The sequence below is a fragment of the Vombatus ursinus genome, unplaced genomic scaffold (genome assembly GCF_900497805.2).
Source record: "Vombatus ursinus unplaced genomic scaffold, bare-nosed wombat genome assembly UNPS02015184.1, whole genome shotgun sequence".
Classification (NCBI taxonomy): domain Eukaryota; kingdom Metazoa; phylum Chordata; class Mammalia; order Diprotodontia; family Vombatidae; genus Vombatus; species Vombatus ursinus.
Window position 1 is genome coordinate 75,226 of NW_020954962.1, and position 21,485 is coordinate 96,710.

The 21,485-nt window shown below is 35.2% G+C and overlaps 1 protein-coding gene and 1 pseudogene across 1 annotated transcript; one reads left to right on the top strand and one right to left on the bottom strand.

Annotated features, from left to right (window-relative positions):
* Nucleotides 1-4,272: 4,272 nt before the first annotated feature.
* Nucleotides 4,273-4,809, bottom strand: LOC114031584 (annotated as a pseudogene).
* Nucleotides 4,810-18,391: 13,582 nt separating this feature from the next.
* On the top strand, nt 18,392-19,333 carry LOC114031620 (olfactory receptor 5D18-like). The gene has a single exon (XM_027846751.1). It carries the CDS (start codon nt 18,392-18,394, stop codon nt 19,331-19,333), a length of 942 nt encoding a protein of 313 aa, XP_027702552.1.
* Nucleotides 19,334-21,485: the final 2,152 nt, after the last annotated feature.

Genomic DNA, 21,485 nt, shown 5'->3' on the forward strand with positions numbered 1-21,485 from the left:
GGAAGATGGAATTTGATCTGACTTTTAAAGGAAAAAGGAGTGTATTGTGACAGTGCAGGACAACCTACAGAAAGGCTCTGAGATGGGCAATAAAGTGATATGCATGAATAATAGCAATAAGGTCAATTTGTCTAGGCCATAGTGTTTGTAAATGGGAATAATGTGTAGTAAATCTACAAAGTATGTTTGAGTTGCAATGCAAAGGTGTTTAAATCTCAAAAAAGAACTGTTTCTTTTTGTTCCTGAAGATAAGAAAGAATCACTAGAATTATTGAGTAAGAAATGGCAGAGTGGGATTGTGCCTGAGGCAAATCCTATGGCAACCACTGAAGAGTTATTAGCCCCAGAGAGGACAATAGAAAGCAGTAAGCAGAAAATACAAATAGGAAAATTTAAGATTAATTTTTAAGCCTCATTTTAATTAGTACTGTCCAAGTCAAATGTGTTTCCTGAAACCTCATCAATTCTCTTTTGTTGAAGGTCTTCATCCAAAAGACTAAGTGACCAATTATCTACCTCTTGTAGAAGGATATATTTTTGTAGGTTAGGATTGTAGTATATAGCCACTGAAATTTCCCAACTCTGAAATGCTGTAGTTTTCTTTAACAGGAATCATCATGAGTGAAAGCTAAAAACAGAGTGCTGCAGTCATAGGCATCCCTTAGTATTTTCTGATTACCTAGAAAACCAATTCCCCCTCTTCTCTCTATTTCTGACTATCTATGTGATCACAGCATTGGGAACTCTGGGTGTGATTATGATCACCAGGATCAACCCCAAACTGCACACCACCATGTACTTTTTTCCTCAGTCACTTATCTTTTGGGGATTTCTGTAACTCCACTGGAGTTATACCCAAGCTCTTAGAAAACCTAGTTGTAAAAAACAGAAAGATTTCTTTTGGAAGCTGCATTGCACAATATATCTATATCCATATCTATATCCATATCCATATCTATATCTATATCTATATCTATATCATCTATATCTATATCTATATCTATATCTATATCTATATCTATATCTATATCTATATCTATATCTATGTGTGTGTGTATGTTTGTGTGTGTATATTTTTTTAATGTATTTTGACTTATCAATAATCACTTCCATATGCTTTTGAGTTTAAAATTTTTCTCCCCCTTCCTCCCCACCACCTTCCCCAAGACGGCGCACAATCTGATATAAGCTATACATTTACATTCATATTAAACATATTTTCACATTAGTGATGTTGTAAGTAGAAATTAAAACCAATAGGAGGAACCATCAGAAAAAGGAAACAAAACTCAACAGAAGAGAAAAAAATAACAATTCAGCTTCCATAGTTCTTTCTTTGGATATGGATTGCATTTTCCATCACAAGGCCTCTGGAGATGTCTTAGATCCTTGTATTGCTGGGAAGGGTTAAGTTTATCGATATTAGTCATCACACAACATGGTTGTTATTGTGTACAACGTTCTCTTGGTTCTGCTCACTTCACTCAGCATCAGACCATACAAGTCTTTCCAGATTTTTCTGAAGTCAGCCTGTTCATCATTTCTTATAACACAATAGTATTCCATCACATTCATATACCACAACTTCCTCAGCCATTTCCCAATTGATGGATATCCTCTCAATTTCCAATTCTTTGCCACCACAAAAAGAGCTGCTATGAATATTTTTGTACATGTAGGTCCTTTTCCCATTTGTGTGATCTCTTTGGGATATAGCCTTAGAAGTGCTATTGCCAGGTCAAAGGGTATGCACATTTTTATAGCACTTTGGGCATAGTTCCAAATTGCTCTCCAAAATGGTTGGATCATTTCACAACTCCACCAACAATGCATTAGTGTTCCAATTTTCCCACATCTTCTCCAACATTTATCATTTTCCTGTTTTGTCATGTTGGCCATTCTGATAGGTGTGATGTGGTACCTCGGAGTTGTTTTGATTTGTATTTCTCTAATCAATAGTGATTTAGAGCATTTTTTAATATGACTGTAGATGGCTTTACTTTCTTCCTCTGAGAACTGTTTGTTCATATATTTTGACCACTTATCAATTGGGGAATGGCTTGTATTCTTATGAATTTGACTTAAATTCTCTATATATTTTAGAAATGAGCCCCTTATCAGAGAGACTTGTTGTAAAAATTCTTTCCCAATTTTCTACCTTCCTTCTAATGTTAGTTGCATTGACTTTGTGCAAAAAACTTTTCAATTTAATGTAATCAATATTTTCTATTTTGCTTTTTGTAATGTTCTCTATCTCCTGTTTGGTCATGAATTCATCTGTTCTCCATGGATCTGACAGGTAAACTATTCCTTGCTCTCTCAGTTTGCTTATAGTATCAGCCTTTATATCTAAATCATGTACCCATTTTGACTTTATTTTGGTATATGGTGTGAGATGTTGGTCTATGCCTAGTTTCTGCCATACTATTTTCCAGTTTTCCAAGCAGCTTTTTTCAAAGAGTGGGTTCTTATCACAGAAGCTGGGGTCTTTGGGTTTATCACATAATAGATTACTATAGTCATTGACTGCTCTGTGTTGAATACTTAACCTATTCCACTGATCCACCACTCTATTTCTTAGCCAGTACCAAGCAGTTTTGATAATTGCTGCTTTATAATACAATTTAAGACCTGGATGGCTAGGCCACCTTCCCCTGCATTTCTTTTCATTAGTTCTCTTGATATTCTGGACCTTTTGTTTCTCCAATGAATCTTGTTATTATTTTTTCTAACTCTATAAAATAATTTTTGGTAGTTTGATTGGTATGTCACTGAATAAGTAAATCAGCTTAGGTAGAATTTTCATTTTTATTATATTAGCTCGGTCTACCCATGAGCAACTGATGTTTTTCCAATTATTTAGATCTGATTTTATTTGCATGAAAAGTGTTTTGTAACTGTGTTCATAGAGTTCCTGGGTTTGTTTTGGGAGGTAGACTCCTAAATATTTTATGTCTACAGTAAGTTTAAAAGGAATTTCTCTTTCTATTGCTTGCTGTTAGGCTTTGTTGGTAATATATAGAAATGACAATGATTTATGTGGGTTTATTTTATAGCCTGCAACTTTGCTAAAGTTGTTTATTATTTCCAGTAGCTTTTTACTTGATTCTCTGGGATTCTCTAAGTGTGACATCATGTCATCTGCAAAGAGTGATAGCTTTGTTTCCTCTTTACCTATTCTAATGCCTTCAATGTCTTTTTCTTCTCTTATTGCTAAAGCTAACTTTAACTTTCAACAAAAGCAATAGTTGGTAAACACCTTTCAATAGGTACAGTAAAAGAAATCACAAGATTTTCAGAATTTTATGATTAAGAATTGCTTTAGCTACAATAACAAAGCATTTCTGCATTTTAAAAAGTATTCACTAAACTAATGTGCATAATCTATACTTCCTGCACAAGACAAAGGCAACATTTGACTAGAAATATTTAATAGGCCCTTCCCATCCTTTTCAGGCCCTCCCTGTCAAGTTGCACCCCATTAGTGCCAACATTAACTTAACTATAAGGTTTATTGTTTGGAGACATTAAAGACCTTGTGTGCTTCTGTACAATGTGTAGATCTTTACATGGATTTTCAACCAGAGAATTATGATCTTTTTTCAAAATGCAGGTCTTGGTAACAGCACAAAATGAAACAAAGGTTTACAGAAAGACATTAAAGTATCACCATAAGACTTAGTAAAATCCAACAAAATGAATGGTTGTGTGAATCCTGATATTTAGTGTGACTGTGGGAGATGTAAACATACAGTGAGCAGGTAATTACCATATAGGCCCCGTCTTCAATATTGAAATGACTTAAGTAATAAGAACCACATAGGGTTCATGTTTCTGTGTGTAGTTCCCAGGAAGTTCTGTATGTTATTGAAAATATGTAAGCATTGTGCCGGGTATTTTGGCACCTAATCTCTCTAAAATTTCATATTTGCTGATAAGACTCTGGTATTGAGAAATAGCTTTGAGTAAGATTTGTAACTCAATACTGCATGATTTCAGGAAAGTTCAATTGATACAAATGAAAAGCAATAAGTCCCAAAGACTGAACAGCAAGCATCTTTTACTAAGTGTCTGAACAGGTTGTTAGTAATCCAAAGACAGAAGCTGCATTTCTGCCAAGTCTGTAACCTATAAAATTGTTTTAAAATATTCCTATGGAAGCTTCGTTAGACTTATTCATCAAGCCTATATGTTGGCTAGTTTTGTATGTAGTTTGCCCCAGGTCCTATCTCCAATTTCTGCTTCCAAGGCAATAATATAGGCAGCTCATCTTTAGTGAATGCAACAGGTGTTTCTGTGACCATTTGAGTCTTTGAAACACAGCCACATTTTAGGACGATACTTCTCCAAGTAAAGAAGTTGCTTGCTGTTAAAGGCTCCAAAACGTTTTTGTCTTATGGATTGCACTGCATCTTCATACTTCATTCTTCCTTCGATTAGTGCAAGGGCAACGAGCACACGAGCTCTCCCAAAACCTGCAACGTAGTGAACAACAATGCAACAACCAGGTTCTTCACAATATTTAGCTTTCACTAGGTTTAGCCAGTCACCAACAATCTGGTTGGATGGTGGTGCTCCGTCATCAAAAGGCCAATCCAGAACCTGTATGCCTTCTTTCTCCACAAGGGTTGTGTCATAAGTAGCTTCACATACTCTTATGACTGTGGTAACTCCATACTTCCTGAGTTCCTCTATAAATTTGTTTAAGGTTGCATTGGTTGGGTTGTATGTAATAAGGAACCTCATGTTCTTGTAGGTGATTTCCACAGGAGCTGAGCGGTTCATTCGAGCCATGTCAGTTTAGTTAAAAAACACTCAATAAGGTTATGAAAGGGTTTAAAAATTTGAATACAGAAGTGATGTAAAGAAACTGAAGTCTCCTTCAGTATGCTTCACTTGAAATTCTCAGTGCCTTAAGTGTGAAGTTGAGAGCAGTGGGAAATGAAATGAACCTCCTAACAAGAAGCAGCAATCAATCCAGTAATACTGAGGCAAAAGAAAGGCAGTGCACTCAGGTTTACCCCATTTAAGTCAGAACTCCTGTAAAATGCTCTGCCAATTTCAATTCAACACTTCGTCTCCAGGTTAACCGCTCTTAAGGGGGCTCCTTGGTGGAGTAGTAATGAATTTCTACAATTCACTTGTCTGCATACTTGGCAATAGTCTCCACTGCCCTACAGAAACGCCATAAATGTGTGACCAAGAACACCACAGAACTGAGGAATATGTTTACTCATTGAAGGTTGTGGCCTAATCATACAGCCGGTCCTGAGGCAGAGAGGGCGTAGCAGGCAGTGGAGCCAGTGACTGCAGTGCAGGGGGCGGTGGTGGTTGTCACAGGGCGGTGGCAGCGGGGGCAGCGGGGGCAATCTATATTTTAATTTTTGTCACCATCATAAAAATGTTCTCAGCCAGGAGAGGCATAAAGCCCTCTCCACCTGTGCCTTCCACCTGACTGTTATCACCATCTCTATGGGAACCTTCTCTTTATCTATTTTGTTCCTAGTTCTAAAACTTCATGGATCATAGTCAATGTAACTTCTGTGTATTTATTTTTCTTTTTATAGTAGTCATTCCCATGTTGAACTCCCTAATATACAGTCTTAGGAACAAAGATTTGAAACAACCTGTCAGGAAATCAATTGGCACAAAAATATTTTCTTCCTAAAATTATTTGCTGGCTTAGGGAATCTGAGATTAACTTCTTGGTGACTTGAGGAATATATTTAATATACATTTCTTTTTTACTTAGAGGAGGCTGTCTTAATTTTGTAAATCTTGCAACAATAAAGAAGATTTATGAAAGTCAGAAATACAAGTTCTGAAGTATCTATGATGTTTTTTTCTTATGAGTCCCACACCATGCTGAAATATCACATAACAACTCACTAAGAAAAGTAAAAAACAATATATATATATGTATATATATATATGTATATATATGTGTATATATATATGTATATATGTATGTGTATATATATGTATATATATATGTGTATATATATATATGTAAAACAATTTGGAGGGGGCAAAGAAATGAAAATCTAAATGGGAAAATGTGGAATTTGGGAAAACTAAGTTAAATGATGATATGGTTATACAGGTAGAAGATTGCAGGTAGAATTCCAAGAAGCTGAGTAGAAAAAAAATTAAAAATAAATAAAGATTAGAGTGTAAGATCATTTGGTTTTATTCCTGTCTGGAAAGAGATGTTATGGGAAAACAGACAACCAAACAAGAAAAAACAACAAAACAAACAAACTTATTTCTTTGGGTTTTCTTAATTTGGAGTTTTCAACATCTGGACAGTTCTTCAATTTGCATCATTTCCTGTGTTATATAACTATCATACTCAGAACCATTCTAGATCTTGTTACTTACCCCCAGTTACACCCCACACTCAGCAACCAAACAAAACATCTTCTTTTGTCTTTTTTCTTCTCCTCTCCTCTCCTTCTCTGTCATCTAAAGCATAAGTCCATGTTATTTTCCATTTTCCTCACTGATCCTTTGTTAATTTCTGAGGAAACCTGATTTGTTTTGAGTTTTCAATAAATACTAATTTTACAAGTGAATTATTTTTATTATTATTTTGTCTAGATCTCTAACTTCTTTGCTTTAAATAGCTTTCATTGTGAAATCAACTCTTGTAAAGTAGATTGACATCTGACCTGTAACTTGGAGTATTACTGAGTTTCCTTGGTCACCAAGAGGTTAAGTGGTAATTCCAGGGTCACAAGTTAGTACCTGTCAGAGACAAGATAAGAATCTAGGACTTTCTGACTTCAAGGTTGACTTTTTATCTACTAGGAAACATTGCCTTTCATCAAGGAAACACAAATGTCCTTTAATTGTCATCATTTATTTCAATCTACCCTCACTTCATTGACTGTGTCCCTCTCATTGTACTATTCTGTTTTTCAGGATTTACTATCAAATTCCTTTTGACCTTAGCCTTGATGATCTTTGATAGAAGTCAGAGTGCTACACACATAGTCATTCTATCGGGATTCTCTGACTACCCAGAATTTCAGATTCTTTTTCTGCTTTAATTGACCATCTATGTGATCACTGTGATGGAGAATCTTGGAATGACGGCAATCATTCACGTCAACCCCAAATTACACATTCCAATGTATTTTTCCCTTAAACACTCATCTTTTGTATATATCTCTTTCTCCACTTCTGTTACACCAAAGTTGTTGGAAAACTTCATTGCAGAAGATCAGATAATATCTATCCCTACTTGCATCACACAATTCTTCTTTACTGCTATTTGTTCTTTGACTAACACATTCTTGTTGGCAGTGATGGCATATAACCACTTTGTAGCCACCTGTAATTCCCTTTTATATATGATTATCACGTCCCAGAAACGTTGTGCCCTGCTGATGGCTGCATACTACTCCGAGGGGATCCTCTTCTCTCTGTTCTCACCTACTCTCTTTGTATTATCCTACTGTTGGAGTAATATCATTAATAATTTTGTCTATGAGTATGCTAACATACTTTATGCCTTCTGCTCTGATAAGTATTTTAGTCAGCTGATGCTTTTTATAGCTGTTATTTTAATATGTTGAGCACATTCCTGGTCATATTCACTTCTTACACTTTTTATTTTTGCAACTGTAATGAAGGTGGATTTTACTAATGCAAGGCAAAGGCCTTCTTCACTTGTGCCTCTCACCTGACAATTGCTGGAATCTTCTATCGAACAATCCTTTTTATACCCAATAATAAAAACTCCTGGTTCACCATCAAAGTGGACTCTGTTTTCTATACCATGGTCATTCCCATGCTGAAACCCCTAATATACTGTCTGAGGAACAATTGTGTGAAAAAAGACTCAGGAAGTTAATGGAAAAAATGATTTTTCGTTAGAATATACCATCATCATCCTAATCATCACCACTATCACTACTATCAACAAAAAGAACTACTACAAAAACAGCAATAGCTAAACTACAGCAATGTATTTTACTTAAATATTCTGCTATAAATAATGGTTCCATTCCCTTAAATTAATCATAGGAACATTATACAGTATTACAGCTTCTGAATAATGTACATATTCAGAAGCTGTAATAATATAATGTTCCTATGATGTTTAGACTTTTGGCCACATCATATGTGTCACGCTGTTGTGAATCCATGTCTAAGTGAAACAAGAATGTGAAAACTGAAAACACACACACATATGTATATATGTATATGTATATGTATATACCCAAATCCCCTTATTCTTTACTATGTAAGGTATATTTCCCTCCATCCCATCACCATAAAGTTGATCTCCTTAAAATAATAAGTAAACTATAATAATGTTTTTAATTTACTATTCTTAAGTATCAGGTTTTCCCTGGCTCTCTTCAGATCTTGCTAACCTATGTCTACTAGTTGCCAAATATCTTAAGGTAGGGAGAGATTCTTCTAGGAAAAAAATAGTAATAAGATACTGAGAAGTGACCATTGATGATCACAGAAGAGAAAATAAATCTTTAAACACTCAGACACACCATCAGGTTGACATAAGTTAGTATCTTGGTAAACTACCCTATAGAAATGCAGCATTTTCTGAAAATATTGGATGTATCCCTTTTTTCTGAAATATACTACATCCTCATCTCTACCTTTTAGTATTTCTAGCTTTCTTTAATGATCAGTAGAGGCACTACCTTCTAAAGATGACATATTTTCTAAATCCTTTCTACCCAATACAGTATTATCGTTACACACACACGGATAATCTGTGGTTATGTGTATGTATGCATGTAGGTATATACATATATATGGATTTGTACATCCATATGAATGGATGTATATATATATATATGTTCAGAAATATTCTTCTTGTAGTAGTTGGAAATATTTTAGAGGAATTGGTGGATGTTTCTAAAGACAACTGCAAAGCATTAAACAAAATATCTTCATTATGATCATTTTATTCAGGCAAGGAAGATTTCTTGGGCAAGAATTCTCAAACAAAATTCTTTTTGAGTAATAGTTCTTTACTTTCTATACCCCAATTTAATATTTACGCTACTAGTGTGCCCTGAGTGAGAATATGTATGTATACACACACACACATATATATATGATGATCAAAAATTACTTTGAATTTAATTCTACTTTTAAATGGATTTGCATTCTGTTAATCTAAATATTTATATCTATTTGAAAAATAATAATGCATTTTTGTGAAATAGTGTTCTATCTCATATATTAATTATTTGGGTAAGTTAAATTTGATCTTTTTTGGAGCTGACTAAAGATCAAAATGTTAAAATGCAGTATTCATTTTGGGTTTCCATATGTAAAAGAAAAAGAAAAATCTCTGCTTCTGCCCCAGGCTCTACATTTCAGACCCTGGGAACATTGCCTTGCTCTCTGTTTGTTGATGGATGTAAAAAGGAGGGTCAGCGAATGCCCTATGTGGCATTCTTCATTTCCCCTTTATTTTTGTGCTTCTTCTCTGACAAATTCTACTTTGTCACTTTTTTTCTTCTGAACTAAAGTATCCCACATATCTCCATTTTACAATAGAATTGTGTACATGTGTCTTAGTGTTTCAGATCCTGAAGGACAGGGTGAAAATTTGTGTCTTAAAAAGGAACCTGGTACAATTTGTTGTCTGTCTTTCTAGATTAAACAGTTGTTCATTTTTTTCAGTTGTGCTCAACTCTTGTGATCCTGTTTGGGTTTCTCTTGGCAAAGATACTGGAATGCTTTGCCATTTCCTTCTCTAGTCCACTTTATGATAAGGAAACTGAGACAAACAGGATTACGTGACCTGCCCAGAGTCACTCAACTAGGGATTATATGAGGTGAGGTTTGAAATCAAAGTTTTCTGACCCTAGGTCCCAGCTCTCTACTGAGCCACCTAGCTGCCCAGATAAATAATAATAAATAACAGTAATATTAATAACAGAATATCAATGATAAACAATACATACAAACAAACAAAAAACTAGAACCTCTGGCATAGATTCTATTAGTTATTTCCTCATTTTCTCTCTTCCTCAGGTCTTCCTATTCCAAACCATCCTCCACAATGTTACCAAAGATATTTTCCATAATCACAGATCAAATCATATCACTATCCAAATCAGTCACCTGCACTGGCTTCTTACTGGTTGTAGAATAATATATAAGCTTTTCTGTATAGCTTGAAAATTCCTTCACAGTCCAGCACCCGACCTACCTTTATAGAAATATTGAATGTTACTCTGATTACCATACTCTACAATCTAGGTAAAGTGACCTTTGCTGTTCCTCCCATAGCTACTCCATTTCTCAACTGAAAGTCATTGTGGAACCATTTCTCCATTCCTGAAATGCACCCCCTCCTCCCTTCTGCTTCATAACATTTCTTCCTTCCTGATGCAGGATAAACCTGCCTCCTATAGGAAGCCTTTCCTTCACCCTCCAAATCCTAGTGCCCTTCCTCTCAAATTACCTTGTATTTAGATAATTTGCATTGATTTTATTCATATTCTAAAAATATTTATGTGCATGCTTGTCTTTTCAATTAGTTTATAAGTTCTCTGACAGTGAAGATGGTTTCTGTCTTTGTATTTGTATTCCAAATGCCTAGTACACTGCTTCTTACATAATACTAGCTTAAAAAAAAAAAACTGATTCATCCTCTCCTTCCATTATTTCTTTTTTTCTTTTATTTCCTTCTTGACCTTTTTTTTTCAATGGTTCTTCTATACCATTCTGGATCTCTTTGAAGTTATTGCACTGATTATTTCTGGTCCTTTAATAGAATTTATCTTACACTCTTCCTTTGGCTCATGAGATACTTTTTATCCAAAATCATTTATTAATTATGTTGGCTTCTTTAAAAAATGTTTATTTACTAGTATAGTTTTTTTTCTTTTGACACTCTATGCTATGTGCCAGTGCTTGACATATAAAAGACATTTAATAAATGCTTACTGATTTCAACTTAATTACATATATGGTCTTTTTTGTGATCAGTTGCCTCATTTCCATGGTTTGCTTTCATTTCTTTCCTGTCTTGCAAATTTATGATTATGGAAATAAGCTGGAGTTAGTCTTGGTCCCTTGGGAATATTCTTCCTTCTTTCAGGAAATCCCCTACATGTGTTTCTTATGAATGTTTATTTAATGTCATTTTAGCTGCTTGGTTCTGTTGATTAGGTGCAGGGTTTATATTTGTCATTCCACCATTTTTCTTCTTCTTGAGTCCTTCCCCTGCTCCCTATTCTAGAAACTATTGTGATCATCTCTTCACTCCTGCATCCCTACCTTACCACATAGCTCTCCATATGGTAATGAATTTGGGGGAGTCCTTAGGTGAGGTTGAGATATCATGAACAACACAGAAATCAGGGAGAATACAGAGGAAAGCTTCTTTGCAAACTTTCAGCTTCCTTTTTTGTTGTCTCCATCCATTATAATGTAAGCTCTTTGAGGACAGGGGCTGTCTTTCTTTATGCTTTTATTTGTACTGCTTAGAAAAGTGCTTGGAACATAGAAAATACTTAATAAATGCTCATTTACTGTTGAATGCCAGAATCTAAGGGTGCTGATCACCAGGCTTACTCTTTCCAGAACATTCAGGTGATGTTTGGTAAATATGGATATATTTCAGGTTTGTTATTACCAAAGGGATTAATAATTTTTTAAAAAGTATTAACAATGAGTTATTATTTATTATTACTTCTTTGTTACAATGTAAGCATCTTAAAATACATTGTTTCATCCATTTTTTGTATCTCCAGCACCTAAACATTCTTAATTCATCTTTCTAGGCTGTTGGATGTCGGCTTCTTCTGGTTGAACCTTTTATTTGTCCTACTACATCCTATTTTAGTTCTCATCTTCCTCTTCTATATTTAACACTTGGTACAAGTTGAATAATTCTTTGAAAAGAAAGAAGTTGCATCACAACTGGAGATTTCTTTACTATGGACAGATTTTATATGTCCTTTACTGTTTGCTTATTGTCTCCTCTGTTAAAATCTGAGCTCCTCTATAATGCCCAATATTGATTGCAGTGCTTGTAACATTGTAAGTGCATATTAAATATTTGTTGCCTAGTGGACTGACTAGAAATGTCTCCAATTTCACAGACTTGAATATTGTATTATTGGAGGTGGGTTGAAAGAGGGAGGAGATATTTTCTAATCATAAAAGTGGCATGATACTAGGGTCTTCATCACTCTCTGGGAAATGAGGTATCAAAGACATTCCTTGCGGAAAGTGTGTCTAGTGGTGGGGATAACATTGTGAGCTCAGGAGTACTAGTGTCTGGTGATAATAGTAGCAGCATCCCTACAGTATAGATTCTTGTCTTAGAGTTACCTGAGGATTGGTTGACCGCTAAGTGGAATCATACTTTATATACACTACCTATGACAGAAGCTAGAGGGAGGGAGCAATTCTGCATCTTGAAGCCCATTTTTTCTTACAATATCTTCACTATCCTGGGCAAGATGAGGTCAAGAAGTATTTATTATATTCTCCCAAAAAGCATTTATTAAGGTAATGCTGGCCAAGCCTTGCCCCAAGTTGTCTGAGGGTAATTCATTCAGGTATGTGATAATTCTCATCGAATTGTATATTGTATAATCTTAGGAAAAGTCTATGCTAATATCTGTGAAGGTGGAAAAAATTTCTAATTTCAAGACCAATTTGATTTTTTAGAAAATTTCCTTCACGGAAAGTGACATTGAAGCTTTTTTAAAAAAATATTTCTCTTGAGACCACATATGGAGGGTCAGTAGAAGGTCTCTAGTGCCTGGTCCCAAAGGTCTTGGAGACAAATGAAAGATTCTTTGCATAAGTACCATACTCAGGTTTCAGATAGAGTAGGAGGACGTCCCTCTGACTCTGAGCTTTGTTGCAAAATGGAGCAAACCACATTCTACTAGTACAGTCAGTGAAAAAAAACTGATTTTCTGTCAAAAAATGTACACCAGTAGATAAATTCTTAGTTTGATAAGTAGGGAGGGCTTGGGAACCTATCTAATCATGAAATTGAAATATCACAAGATACATCATCTGTTCTATGGATCTAGGAAATGAAGTGTGCAAGACAGTCTATGTTCCGGTGAGTAGATAAGTCTGGTAATTTCCTCCTATACACTTTTTTCCAGTTTATTGACTTTCTAGTCACGATTTTTGTGCAGGGAACTTAATATCCATGAATATTAAGAGGTATCATATAAGTTTCCTTTGCACAAGAACGTTTCAATAAATGTGGGGAGATGAGACAGGTACACACAAAGACCAATACTAATACCATATAGTTCATATTAAAAGTTCACTGGCAATTATAATCAAGGCTACAGAAATTGAGAGGCATGAAAAATGTCTGTGGGTGAGAGAGTAGGATTGTCAGCAACTTCAGCAAACTGTGCATGAAAGGCTAGACTTAATTTAGTACAGATCAAAAGAGAAGGCATCACACTTTGGGGAAAATGATAAGTATAAAGGCATGAAGGTAGAAATTCATATATTATCTTTAGAGAATAATGAACAGAGCAGTTTAGCAGCAAATGTGGCTTCACATAGGAAAATTGTTGGAAAATAATGTTAGAGATGAACCAAATTATACATCTGGCAAAAATTAAAGGAAAAATGCATAGTGAAATTAGTAAAAAGTGGTAGAGAGGAATCATTGTAGGGTCTTTGTAATGATAGATTAGGAATAATGGCAACTTTGGTCCACGTTCTGCCTATGAAACATCCTCACTGAGTGAAAATGGGTAGGGGAAAAGTATGTTAAACTCTCTAGTCGTAAAGATTTATTTGAAGTTATAAACTGCGAAAGATGTTTGAAGGTATGTTACTGGAGGCAGTTTATATGTCTGAAGCTTCTTATATCTCTGGAATCAAATAGCCAGACCAAGCACAAAAATCTGTCATTTAATAAAAAAAACACAGTAATCATATCCTTTGACCACCAATTATCATTACTGAGATTATACTTTGAAAATAATTATTTTTAGAGCTCTCTCCTCAACGATTTGCAGAGTAACATGAAATTTAAAAAACCTAAACAAATAGAAGGTTTCAATCAACTTAAATGTTTGACAATAAGGTAATGGTTTGAATGAGTGAAATACTATAATACATTGAAAGACTATAATGCCATCTGTGGGTGGGAAAGGGAGAATCATGGCTGTCTTGAGGACAGTAGCATAGAAACAGGAGTGGGGTGGAAATTACAAAGAAGGAAATTTACGCTTGATGTCAGGCAGATTTTCTGAACAATTAAAACTTATTCAAAGTGGAGCAGACTGATTCATTAGTGTGATTCCCAGCAGGTTCCAAGAACAGTTTTCTTTCTCCTCCTTTTAATGTTTATTTTCACCAATTTTATGTATTTTGTTTCAACATTTAAAAAAATCCTTAAGTTAATAAAAACACATTCCCTGACATCAATGAGTTCATAATCCATGTCAGGGAGGTGAACATTTCCATACAAAGTCCATACCAATACTAAAAACAAAAGTAAGACCCTAATGTGTCTTAAAAAAATTGTCTTATAGCTTTGAGAGATGGATGGAAATGTTCAATGGACAGAAAATGGATAAGGAATGGTTTGAAAATTAAGAAAGATTTGCTCCATATTTAAGAACAATTTAAAATTTCTACAATTACAAATGCAGCACGAGATCACGGAGGCAAGAAGTATGGTGAGAGCAAAGAGATGGAGCCAAGAATATACATTGTGTTGATAGTATAAAGATTATACATGTGGGTTGAAACTTACAGTAGCTGTATACAATTGGGATGGAAAATCAGAGCTCTTGAGAGCAAGTTTATGAAAGAACTTGAATAACAGGCTAAGGACTCTATTAGTCTATTTGGTTTTGACCATAATTTTAAACAAAAATATTATCATCTTACAATTGATTGCTTTTGAAGACGAGAGGCAGTGAAGTGGAAAGAGGGTCAGATGTGGACACAGGGGAACCATGTCAGAATGAAAACTGCTACTTAATACCTAGGTGATCTTGGACAAATCTTTTAATGTCTCAGTGTATCAGTATCCTCTTCTATAAAGTGAAGGGCTAGACTCAATGGCTGATAAGTCTTCAAGCCCTAAATCTACTATAATAAATGAAAAACCTGTAGTTCCAGGACCACTGAGCCTACAAATCCATTGAATACACCAGAAATGCAGAAGAGATGCATGAGGTTGAAAAAGTAGCTAGGAATCTAAAAAGATAAATACAGAGATATATAGAAAAAATTTTAGGGGATTTAGCATTGGACTACTCACCTTTTTATTTTTGATTGGTTATTTCTTAACTATGCAGCTTGTGTGTATATACACTATATACACATATAAATACATACATACATACATACATACATACATGCATGATAAATCTAGGAAGAACAGTGTGGTAAAGTGGAGAGAATGAGTTAGGGAGAGCCTTATTCTCACTCTACCTCTGAAAATTTTATTAAGGACTGTTTGAATTAAATGACATTGGCCAAGTCATTTAGCCACCTTGGGTCTCAGGCAATAAAACTGGAAAAAAAAAACAACAAAAACTTAAAAACAAGGGGCAGCAGGTGGTACAGTGGACAGACCACTTGCCTAGAGTTGGGAAGGTCTGAGTTCAAATTGGGCCTTGGACACTTACTAGCTGTGTGACCCTGGGCAAGTCACTTAACCCAATTTGCTTTAATTCCTTATCTGTAAAATAAACTGGAGAAGAAAATGTTAAACCACTTGAGTATCTTAGCCAACAACCCTGCCTCACTCATATCCAATTCACTTTCATGTTATGGCATCACCTCCCCGATGTCATGGTCCTCTTTGAGAATGAAAGACAAATAACAACAACATCTTAGATAAGAAAACCCCAGAATAGGACCAGGAACTGTTGGATATGACTGACAGCCTCAGGTAACTCTCTAATTGTATGTCATAAATGGTTCTTGCACTTCAGTGAGGAATTTTTGTTTCCATACCAATGTACCAACATAATATATGTGAGAATTTGGTGAAGTCACTTAAAAGGGCACAAGGATTGTGTTGTGATTAGATTGTGATGGTTAGGGGAGACATTTGTTATTGTTTATAAAAGGTCAGGCTATCACACAAATATTTGAAAAATAAGAAAATGGCATTAATTATAATTTATGAAATGCCAAGTATTGGATACAGCTTTATGGCAGAAAAATAATAATTAAGGAAAATTATGATCACAGGATAAAAATTGACTAAGGATAGAAAAGAATTCATAAGTGGAATAAGCTAGAATTAATACATTTAAAAAAGTAAGGAGGGTGAAATAGAGGGGATGGAAGCTACATGTGGAAATATTTTGAAGTGGTAGAGAATGGACTGAAAAATTGAACAGTATTTTTCCTGGATGAGAAGTGACATTGGAATGAGACATACATATGCACCTACCAGTTTTAGAATTTTTGGTTTTCAGGCAATATATTGTCTCACTGTCATTGTTCTTGGACAACTGTGGAAGTGAGGAATGTTCTACTATTATGCTTCTAATAAAAAGAAATCCAAATTAAAAGGCCAACTCCCATTTTGCCTTCCATGACCCAGTTTCTCATCTGCAGGTTCCAGTCATTACTAACTTAACTGTCAGGGAGCTAGGCCTTCACCTCATTTGATCTCTTTCTCTCCCTCTCTCTCCATTTGTTTGTTTATATTTTTAATTTTATCTTTTTCAATTGTTTACTGCTTGGAAGATAATTACTACATTGTGGTGTTCTCCAAAGGGATAGACATAAATACTCACTGGTAGGGAAGAACACATCAGGTCCTTAAAATATTGTACTTTAGACTTTCTCTACTTCTTCTGAATAGCATCATGATGGCTTTCTTTCATTACAGCCCAAAACTATAAAGAAACAACTTCAGGAGATTGGATCTAAGACTCAATAGTTAGGGGCCTTCTGTGTTTATCTGGGTATTCTTTTCATCCTACTTACAAAGAGTGGAAAAGACCATAAGATTTTAGTGCACAGATTTGGAAATGACTTTAAAACATTAAATATATAATGTTAGATCTGGGAAAGGAATTTAAATATTTTCTATTCAAACCTCGTATTTTACAGTACAGTGAATAGAAATCTGGGCCTGGAGTCAGGAGGACCTGATTTGAAATCTGCCTTCAGGCACTTATTAGCCGTGTAATACTGTTCAAGTCATGTTTAACTCTGTTTGCATCAGTTATCTAAACTGCAAAATTGGGATAATAATAGCACCTATCTCTCCCAATAATTTTGAGAATCATTTAGATAATAATTGTAAAGCACTTAGCAAAATAACTGTCACATAGAAAACGTTATAAAAATGTTAGTTATTATTATTGTTGTTGTTATAAAACTGAGGCAAAATAGGTTAAAAGGTTAACCGATGATTACACAGGCATTAAGGCACACAATTACCATTAAAGACATTTCAAAAAATAAGAACTAGCATTAATATAGCATTGACTATATGTCAAGTATTGCCTTAAGTACTTTAGAAATATTATCCCATTTGATCCTCACAACAACCCTAGGAAGTAGGTATTATTATTTTACTCATTTTAAAAATGAGGAATCTGAGGCAAACAGAGGTCAAATAACTTTTTTCAGGTTCACCTAGCCAGTAAGTATCTGAAGCCAAATTTGAATTCAGGTTTTCCTAACTCCACACTTAGCACTCTGTCACTTAGCTGCCTCTATAGCATACTAGTGCTAAGTGTTAATTTTTATGTTAATGGTCACATTACCTCAATTTATGTGTCTCTGTGTGTATGTGTTTATACATCTGCATCACACAGTTGTCCATTGGTGTCACCTGTGTGATGACAGAGATGGTCATGTTGGCAGTGATGGCTTACGACCTCGTTATCACTATATTTTTAAAAGGTTGATCTGTGTAAGGTTGCTGAGACTCATTCTCTTGGGTTACAGGGAACTGAACTGGACTATTTCAAAAGGATAGAAGTGACATATTCAAAATTCCACAATAAATACCAGAAGTGGAGGTGAGATGAAACACCTTTTTGCCCTTCCATTTGGATGTGTAAAGAAGTGAAAAAGAGTGCCTTAGGAGTTAGTGGGTTCTGAATGAGTTATATTTTCTAGAACAGACATTTGTTAAAGTCCAGATTATACAAGATTGTGTGAATCTGTAACCAGTGATATTTTCAAACCATTCTCTATGTCACTCTTTCTTTGGCTTCTTTCATATTCTAAGATATTTTCTTATTATAAGTGTACAGGACTTGACAGAAATTGCTAACATTGAAACTAATGCTATTATTATCTCCATAAGAATTATAACAACAATAATTTTCTAATACATACTCTGTCCTTATCCTTCAATTTCACTTATGTTTTGCTTCTCATGATCCATTTCTAATTCTCTCCAACAGGAATCATGGTGAGCACTGACAAGAACCAGAGTAGTGTGGTCATGTTCATTCTCTTAGGATTCTCTGATTACCCGCAACTCCAGGTGCCCCTCTTTGTACTGTTCCTCATCATCTATGCAGTCTCTGTGGTAGGGAACGTGGGCATGATTGTGATCATCAGGATCAGCCCCAAGCTCCACACCCCCATGTACTTTTTCCTCAGTCACTTGTCCTTTGTGGATTTCTGTTACTCCACTATAGTTACACCAAAATTACTAGAAAACTTAGTTGCAGAAGACAGAAGAATCTCCATCAATGGCTGCATCACACAGTTTTCCATTGGCGTCACCTGTGTGATAACAGATATGGTTATGTTGGCAGTGATGGCCTATGACCGCTTTGTTGCTTTATGTTACCCTTTGCTCTATACTTTTTCCATGTCCCCAAAAGTCTGTGTCCTGCTAGTGACTGTGGCATACACATGGGGCATAATTTGCTCTCTTGTACTCACCTACTCACTTCTTATATTGTCATTTTGTGAAACCAAAATCATTGATAACTTTGTATGTGAATATTCTGTCTTTCTATCTGCCTCTTGCTCTGATAAACATTTCAGTGAGATGATGCTTTTTGTCTTCGCAAATCTCAGTGCATTTTTCACCCTCATCATTATCCTTACATCCTATCTTTTTATTTCCATCACTATCCTCAAAATGCATTCAGCCAGTGGGAGACATAAAGCTTACTCTACTTGTGCCTCCCACTTGACAGCTGTTACCATCTTCTATGGCACCATCCTCTTCCTCTATTGTTTTCCCAATTCCAAAAACTCATGGCTTGTAGTCAAAGTGGGATCTGTTTTTTATACTGTGGTTATTCCTATGCTAAATCCCTTAATATACAGTCTAAGGAACAATTATGTGAAGGAAACCTTGAGGAAATTCATGGATCTCAGAATTTCTCAATAAAATCATTTATATGGATTCTATGACTACTGACAACTATTCTGATAGAATTTATGGCAATATTTAATTAATTCTCTCAGTCCTATTCAGTTACTCCTTTCTCTGGTGGTCACACCTTCAGTTTCTACAGTCATCTGAAAGATAATCAGGAAAATTCTTTGGTAAATGAAGAAAGAATGTTTGAAATGAGAAAAAAAATACTGCCAGAAGATCATTACAATGGACTTCATGATGTAGCATCAATCTCAGAATATTTTAGTAAAGCTCTTTCACAATTTATTTTAAAAATAAATCTACTGATTCCACAAGAATGAATGCCCCTCCTCTTTTCTATCTTCACATTTCCATTATTTCACAGAAAATAATGGAACAATAATTTAAGGTGTGAACTAGTGGGGTGAGCAGGTGGCTTTTGGAGGTGTACCTGAGAAGAAAACCTGATGAGCGACCATATTCGGTGGTAGAAGAGAATAATAGTCAAAGGTGTTTAAATTTCAAATAGAACTGTTTCTTTTTGATCCTGAAAATAATAAAGAATCACTAGAATTTTTGAGTCAGATATGGCATGGAAGGAGAGTGCTTGAGGAAAATACTATGGTAGTTACTGACGAGTGATTTGCCCCAGAAAGGAAGACAAAGGGCAATGCTTAGAAAATACAAGTAAGGAAATTTAGAATGAATGTATATTTAACCATCATCTTAATGAGGGCTGGCCACTTCAAATGGGTGTTCCTGAAACGTTGTCACTTCCCCTTCCTTGAAGGTATTCAACCAAAAGACTAGGTAATCAATTATCTATCTCTTATGGAGGGATATTTTTTAAGATTATTATTTTAGTATATAGCCACTGAAATCCTCCAGCTCTAAAATGCTGTAATTTTCTTTAACAGAAACCATGCTGAGTAAAGTCAGTGCTGCAGTCATATTCATCCTCCTAGGATTCTCTGACTATCCAAATATTCAAGTCTCCCTGTTTCTTCTATTTCTGATCATCTATGCGGTCACAGTGTTGGGAAATCTAGGCAGGATTATGATCTTCAAGATCAAGCCCAAACTGGACACCCCCATGTACTTTTTCATCAGGCACTTGTCTTTTGTGGATTTCTGTTTCTCCACTGGAGTTACACCCAAGCTCTTAGAAAACTTAGTTGTAGAGGAAAGAAAGATTTCTTTTGGAAGCTGCATCACACAGCACTTTTTTTTACTGTTACCAGTATGTTGACAGAATCTTTCTCGCTGGCAGTAATGGCCGATGGCTATTTTATGGTCATTTGTGAACATCTTTTGTACGTAATTACCATGTCCTGGAAAAGAAGTACGCTGCTGTTGATTGGGGCATATGTATGGGAAATAAGTTATTTCCTCATATTTACTTACTCTCTCATTAGATTGTCTTTTTGTGCAATTAACATTAATAAATTTCTCTTTAAAGGTTCTGCTTCCAGGAGCCAAGATGGCAGAGTAAGAAGTAAGTTCCTCTCACCCTCCCCTCTTTTTGACCTCTTAAAGCCCAGAAAATATCGACCCAGGAAAAAACCCTAAGCCAGAAAAAAGAGAGGGCCCTATAGTCTTGCAGCCTAGGAAGCTAGGGATTGACAGGAAAGGCCTCTTTTACCTCTCTCCTACCTCTCTCCTTTATTTCTTTTTTTGTTTTTTCCTTCTTGACCTTTTTTTTTTCATTTTTCAATACCATTCAGGATCTTTTGAAGTTATTACATGGATGTTTCTGTTCTTTTAATAGAATTTATTCTATTCTTGTTCTTTATCTTATGAAATCCTTTCCATCCAAAAACATTTAGTAATTATGTTGGCTTCTTTTAAAAAATTGTTTACTTACTAATATATTTTTCCATTGACAATCTCTGCTATGAACCAGCCTGACATATAAAAGCCACTTAATAACTGCTTGTCAATTTCAAATTAATTATCTAGATCAGCACTTCTTAAACGGTGTTGGGACCCCAGCTGTGGTTCTGTAACTAAATGTGGGGGTTGCGAAAAAATTGGCAACAGTAAAAGGTTTCTGAACATACAATGACAAAAAAAATTAATTCAAAATCAAATGCATAATGAATCCGGGGTGTTTATGGCAATACTTGCCTGTGTTACATCATCCAACTTTACTGCAGCCTTGGTTCTGAACACCCAACATGAG